Consider the following 7,441-nt stretch of genomic DNA (forward strand, 5'->3'; position numbering starts at 1 on the left):
TGGGAAGTTTTAAAATAATTTTTATTGCTTTATATCTATCTAAAATTTGTCTTTATGTTTAGCATGTTAGGACCCCTTGTACATTAATTTTCACCAATGGTATTATCTATCTCTACTTGGTTGTGTCATTTGCAAATAGATTTTAAAAATCAAAGTAAATGATAAAAATCTTTACCTTTTCAGGGTTCCCTAGGGACACTCCATTCCAACATAAAGATAAATAAATTTTGTTTATTCTTTGTATTCCAAAATTAATGTATCCTAACATATCTAACTATATTATCAAGTAAGAAATATCAATATATCATGTCTATGTAATTAGGATAAATTTGATTGAATGATTGGAATAATGATTGGAAATGATTATATAATTCAATTGAATTAAATATTGAAAATTAGCTCTTTAACATGCCTAGGGAGGGAATGTATATAATCATATCATGTAGTCATAGATTTAATGATAGAAGATATCATAGAGGGAGAAGACCAATACTTCCCACCATTAGGAAATTAGGGCAAAGAGAGGTTAAATGTCATGGCCAAGGTAAGACAATGAGGTAGTGCAGTGGAAAGAATGAAAGAATTAAAATTTAAAACACATGAGTTCAAATCCTGATTCAGAAATGTATTACTCTGGGAAAATAACCTCATTTAGCATAAATTTCCTCATCTCTAAAATGAGTAGAAAAGTAGCTTCTATTTCTAAGCATTGTGAGAATGAAATGGGATGGCATATGTAAAACACTTTGAAGACAATCACAATTGTCTAATCATAAACTAATATGTAGTCCTTTACAAGTACTTTATAAATGCTAGCTACTACAATTTATTATAATTATTAGTAGGAGTATCCTATTAATCTGAGAAGGATTTGCACTTACTCTCCTTAGGTTCAAATTCTCTGTTCAAGGAATTATACTATGTGTCTCTTCTATATTCCATTTTGCATATAAGGATGAAGACATTCAAAGGGTATAAATTGGCCTACTTAAAGTTCACTCAGTACTAGGAGGCCATTGGTATATTAATGTAGTCTTCTTGGATATCAGACCAAACCTCTTTTGACATTTTCTTTCTAGAGCAGAGGTTGATCAATATAAAGTTCCCTTACTGAAAACTTACTTTCTTTACAGACAAAAAACTCTTGCTTGAATTCATCATCTGTATGGAATAAATGGATAATGGAAAAAATGTAACTGAATTCATTCTACTTGGACTAACTGAGAATCCAAAGATGCAGAAAATTGTTTTCGTTGTGTTTTTTATAATCTATGTCATTACAATGGTAGGTAACATACTTATTGTCATCACCATCAACCTCAGCCCAACCCTTGGTTCCCCTATGTACTTTTTTCTGGCCTACTTGTCCTTTATAGATGCCTGTTATTCCTCTGTTAATACACCAAAACTCATTATAGACTCACTTTATGAAAAGAAAACCATATTCTTCAATGGTTGCATGACACAAGTCTTTGGTGAACACTTCTTTGGAGGTGCTGAAGGCATCCTGCTTACAGTAATGGCCTATGACCGCTATGTGGCAATTTGCAAGCCTCTGCACTACATGACCATCATGAATTGGCGGGTACGTGGCATCTTGGTTGGTGTAGTCTGGATAGGAGGCTTACTCCATGCAACTATACAGATGCTCTTCCTGAGCCAATTACCCTTTTGTGGTCCCAATGTGATCGATCACTTTATGTGTGACTTAAATCCTTTACTCACTCTTGCCTGCACTGACACTCATACCCTTGGTCTATTTGTTGCAGCCAACAGTGGTTTCATCTGCTTATTAAACTTCCTCATGTTGATGGTCTCCTATGTTGTCATTCTGTGCTCTCTGAAGACTCACAGTGTGGAGGGGAGACGTAAGGCCCTCTCCACCTGTGGGTCCCACATCACTGTAGTTGTTTTATTCTTTGTTCCCTGTATTTTTGTCTACATGCGGCCTGCAGCAACCTTTCCCATTGATAAAGCTATTGCAGTCTTCTACACAATTATTACCCCCATGCTAAACCCTTTAATCTACACACTGAGAAATGCCCAAATGAAAAATGCCATCAGGAAGTTATGCAGCCAGAATGATGCTGTTGTTAGCTATTAAGGGGTTCCTAATAAAAATACCAGATTCAAAGTCAGGGGTGAAGGGGAGGAAAAGAATACATGAAAAAGAATCATTCTTTTGATGAGTGAAGGGAAAATCCAAGGAGTTTTAAAAAGAAATTGGCAAATTGTGTTCATTTTGTGTCTATATTTGGTTCTTCCTCTATAATTTCTTGAAATACTTTAAAAGGCTCCCTATTGGGGACTGTTATTAGGTTTTTTTCAAGCTGTTATTACTGCAGCCCATGAATGGAGAAAAGAGGAGAGATAAGAAAATTGTAGGACCTACATACAGATCTCTTTCTTTCTCTTAATTTCTGGTTACATAAATATATGAATTAAGTACCTGGTGTCCTCTTCCCCCAGAAATAAACTGCTAGTGTAGGATTGCCTATCATTAAAATGTTTAATTAAATTTCAGAATAGTGTTATCTGTACCTACTCTGTGAACGGGCATTATATGTAATGCCCAGAATATGATTAGTGCTCAGTAAATGCTTATTGACCAACAGAATACTATATGTGGGATATACACAGGCAAAAAAAAAAATGTTTCCTTGAAAAGCTTGCAAAATATGTAGGGTGAAAAACAACCTCAACACACAGAAGCCAAAAAAAAAGGAGATGCAAAATCAACAATAAATAGCATTTGGTTTAACCTTAAGTTTTCTAGGAATTTCAGTAAGTGGAGAAAAGAAGAGGTTATTTTCCAGGCATGGGATATAGGAATAGCAAAGGAGATGGAATGCAGTATGTGATGGACATCAAAATAGCATATTCTAGAATGTAGAATGTATCAGAAGGAGAACAATGTGCAGATTCAAATGGTCACAAACATATCTCTGGGTCACCATATCTCTGGGTCACCTTTTCAAACACAACTTTCTACAATGTCAACATTATTTTTAATATTAGTGTAATGGGTTTAAATGGGTTTAATGGGTTCCAAATCCATCCAACTGTGCTATCAATCAGCTAACCTATACTTTTTCGGCTTCTCCATCCTGTTTACAAAGAAGAAATGAAAAGTGTTTGTCAAATATCCTGATAAAAGCTGGGCAAACCATATATTCATCATTTTACAGATCAATAAAATTCATATATTTATCTCTATATCCATATCTTTATAAGTTTTGTATTAATCTATATCTTTACGATTTATAGAAATTCATATAAGATTAAGATTTATCTGACATGACTTTTTATTTAAATAAAGACTGGCTTTTTTGTGACCACTATTTATTTTCTGAACATGTCTGCTTTCAAAATGTGTTCTTAATATTCCTGAAGATTGCAGAGGCCTTTTCAGAGGGTTTCAAAGGCCAAAATTATTTTCTTAATACTGAGATGTGTTTATTACCTTAATGTTAAATATGAATAAGTATAATGCACATAAACCAAATGAGTATCCATCAAATCCAACATTTGTCATTCATGGTTATAATACCCATCTACACTGCTCTCATTTACTATGAATTATGTCAGCCAATTAAAGCTCAAAGACATGATGAGAGAGTTTAATTGCTTAAGAAATGTATGAAAAAATCAAGAGGAATTAAGAACCTGTATCAAATGCTACAATATTTCCATTTTAATCTCCCTTTCTACTTGTAGACCATTTTTCAGTCTCTTGATTCTCTGGAGTTGAGTCATCATGAAAATTAAAAACCTAATAACATTATTCCTGTCCCATTAAGGCAGGAAAGTAAATATGAAATAGTCAATAAATGAAAAGGGATTACTGTTGAAGCTTCTGTTTATTATTTTGACTATCTTCATAAGTGGCTTGCATAACTACTTAATATAATGAAGAAATGCTCTTTCAGGCTTGGGCATCTATCTATCCCTGCAACCAGGCTCTGAAAAAGGCATTGCTCAAATGTTACAGAAATGAATATCTGCAAAATGTAATATTACTGTCATAAATGCACAATGAGTACCAAAAAGATGTGAATGGATTTCTAGGAGTCATCAAGTTCATTCTCTTTCCCATTCCTCAAAGGTGCAAGTACTTTTTTCAATTCATATCACATCCAGAAGTAGAACTTCTTTACCATGCTATGGAATGAAAGACAACTCATATATGTTTCAGTACTAACAGTAATTATGGGAATAGAATTCTCAGAATTCATGGAGGGTACTCTACCAAATAGTCCATATATTCACAGCATCAAGATTCTGAGGAGTGAAAAGCAATACCAAACAAGGATCAATGAACTATAAGAATATGGAGGATAAAGATTAGAAGATATATTCTTAACATGGGTTCTGCAACCTTGTTTGTTGAATATTTTCATAATTAAATTTCAATATAATTAGTTTTCTTCATAATTTGATATGTTTTGAGCCTTTAAATTATTCTGAAATGGAGTGGCACAGAATTCACTAGACTCTCCAGGTAGTCTATCATAAATACATGCACACGCACACACACACACACACAAACTTGCATTCCACACAAACAGAACCACGCCAATTAAGAAATTCTGGCATAGATATGATAATAAGGTTAAAGTACAGGTTTAGAAGTACCGAGGCATATGAAAAGGCAAAAGACTGGGATATTATCAGCAGAAAAGGAATTCTCTGAGTATAAAATGATGGAAGTGGAAGAGTGAATAGCATGTCTGAGTTCATGAGTTTATTGTAGGGCATCATAATAAGCCAATGAACTTGGAGAATATTTCTCTGAGCATGTTAACGTGAATATTGGAAATACCAAGTATGAGATCAGTAAGAGAGTGCCAAAGTATATGAATTAAAACCTAAACTCTTTGAGAAAAGAGATACCTATAATACATTGCACATGTGGCTGTAAGAAGGAGCTCTACTTCTCTACTAGGATGGCAAGAGATAGAAAATCATGAACAACTTCACTACAGAATGTTGTCCTGTCAGTCTTTTAACACAGGTAGGTTTTTTTCAGCACAATAAAATAAAAGGCATGGTGGAGGTAGAGAGAGAGAGATGAAGGGGTCTTGAAAATTATGAAATTTAATTTTCAGAAGTCATATTATTCATTTATAAATTAATTATACACTATTCATTTATTCATTTCATTCATATATTTTATTAATTCATTCTTTCATTTATTCATTTATCTTCATTTGCTGATTTACTTATTGGATGCTGGGTCTCACCCAGACTGGAACAGTTACTCATGGACCCAATCCTGCTACTTATAGGCATGGGATCTTTGGTCTCTCTCCATTCATGAACTGGACAAACTATTCATTGTTTGGTGGTCTCCTGATCCCCAACTTGCCATATTGTCTGTAGACTAATTGTAGATATATAACTATATATGATATATGTCCAATGCAGTGCAACAATCTGGAACTCATATGCTTACTGGCATGTAGATAATCCTCTTTCTTATGCAGTTAATCACTTCTGACATATGTCTTCCTTTTCAACCTTTTACCTTTGGTTAGTAGCCATAATGAAAATACTTTTGTCCTGAAGTCTGCTATTTTACCTAAATTTAGTAATCCTTAGCAATTCTTTCTAGATTTTTGCTGATGATACTATGTCCATGTTAATCACCCAAAGTGGGAACATGTCATCAACTTTGACCCATCATTGGAAGCTCTCTTTCATACTTTGTATACATACCACAAGATAACATCAAGTTTTTCTTTCATTGTCATCAGAAGGCTGAAAAATAGTTGCTCTAGTAATATTTAAGGAGGAAATATTTGTTAGTAATTCTTAATTCTTTTTCTTCTGTCACTTGCAAGATTATTTCTCACCAAATGTCACTTAAGCATCTTCATCTTCATTCCTCAGTGAACTTCTAATTGCTCTTTAGAATGATCCAGATTTATCTTTTTTATGAGAAAATGTATGGATCCTCTAGTTATGTATGGTAATTGATTTTTTCCCTTGATTCTTCTCTCCTATAGTGTCCTGTTACAAGTCAGAATTTGTCACTGATTAATCATATTCTTTCCATTTTTTCTTCTCATTTGCTTTTACCTTTAAGTTATTTAGTGTCACTACTTTTATATTACACATAATTCTAATTGAAAACTGGAGGTTAGGGTCCTACAAATCATTTTAAATTCTCTTCTTTGAGGAATAAAACCTTTAATAAAAGAATGCAGTTATTTAGATGGGGTAGAGAGAAAAATAAAACTACTCACTAAATGCAGGTAAGTACATTCACTTTACTTCTATGTTTGTTGAAACTACAATCATCTCTTTTTTTATGTTTGGGTAATATGGTGCACATTTTCTCAAGAAAACAAGCATGGGTTAAAAATAGTGAGAATATGTGACTTTGAGAAAAGAAGACATGAATAGTTTTAAGTGACAATTGTCTAAAGCTATTACTTTTCTAAATATGAGGTTTTAGAAATTTAAATCAATTTGGTCCCTAAGGGCAGAACATGGAAGGATGGGTAAAATTTGCAGATTTTAGTTCAATGGAAGGAAAACCTAACTAACTAATGGAACTATTCAGAAAGAGACTGGGCTGCCTTACTGTATTATAGGCTTATCCTAACCAGGGAAAAACTGAAGCATCACTTATTGGGGGGAGTGTTTTGAAGGAATTTTAGCTGGTTTGATTCTGGTCAAAATTGTTGATCTCTGGTCTCTGAGATCCATGCAAAATATTCAATGCACTGAAACTGAAAAGATTCAGTTTCAATTCGGTGACTCTATGGTATCCAAAGTGATGAATTTCAGAGAAGTAACCTTAATAATCACCCTTTGTGACCTCATTTACATGCAAAGTAATTAATAAAGCTAATCCAAGATAGTTTTGAAACTCCCAACTGCAGTATTATGTGCACTTGTATCAATTGATCCAACATACTTTCTATTACAATCTACACTGTATTCTGATGAAAAAGTCACAGGATTTGATATTTGAGATAAGAATAATTCTATCATCAAGAGTAAAGAATTATGATTATTTTCCCAGGAGATTTGTTGCAGCCTTCAGTAAATCATTTAAAGATAAGTGTATGTAATAGATGGGGGACTGGCTCTCCAGTCAGGAATAATAATTATTAACTATGTGACTTTGACAAGTATCTGTACTTCACTGGTAAAATGAAGAATTTGGATTGATTAATTCTAAGATTATGACATATGGCCAACTTAACATTCTTGGGCCTCGGTTTCTTCATTCTAGGAAGTCAGAGAAAGGGTTTTTGTTCTTTCCCTTTAGCTCTGTATGAAGTGAGATGCTGTAAGTAATTTGACTTTAGATTTATATAACAGTCTGCTATGTTAATAAAAGAAGAAAAAACACAAATAGGCCTTGTAAATAGGTAAATTCTTTACAACTGTACTAAAGATATAAATGTGATATAATCTTTAGCAAAGA

At 33.4% G+C, this 7,441-nt stretch overlaps 1 protein-coding gene across 1 annotated transcript; it reads left to right on the plus strand.

Moving 5' to 3' along the window:
• The first annotated feature begins 1,147 nt into the window (after window positions 1-1,147).
• Window positions 1,148-3,662, plus strand: LOC100018962 (olfactory receptor 4C46-like). The gene is made up of 2 exons (XM_001371938.4): window positions 1,148-2,072; window positions 3,655-3,662. The coding sequence occupies exons 1-2, from the start codon at window positions 1,175-1,177 to the stop codon at window positions 3,660-3,662; spliced, it is 906 nt and encodes a 301-aa protein (XP_001371975.3). The 5' UTR covers window positions 1,148-1,174.
• Window positions 3,663-7,441: the final 3,779 nt, after the last annotated feature.

Source organism: Monodelphis domestica, chromosome 6 (assembly GCF_027887165.1).
Source record: "Monodelphis domestica isolate mMonDom1 chromosome 6, mMonDom1.pri, whole genome shotgun sequence".
NCBI lineage: Eukaryota > Metazoa > Chordata > Mammalia > Didelphimorphia > Didelphidae > Monodelphis > Monodelphis domestica.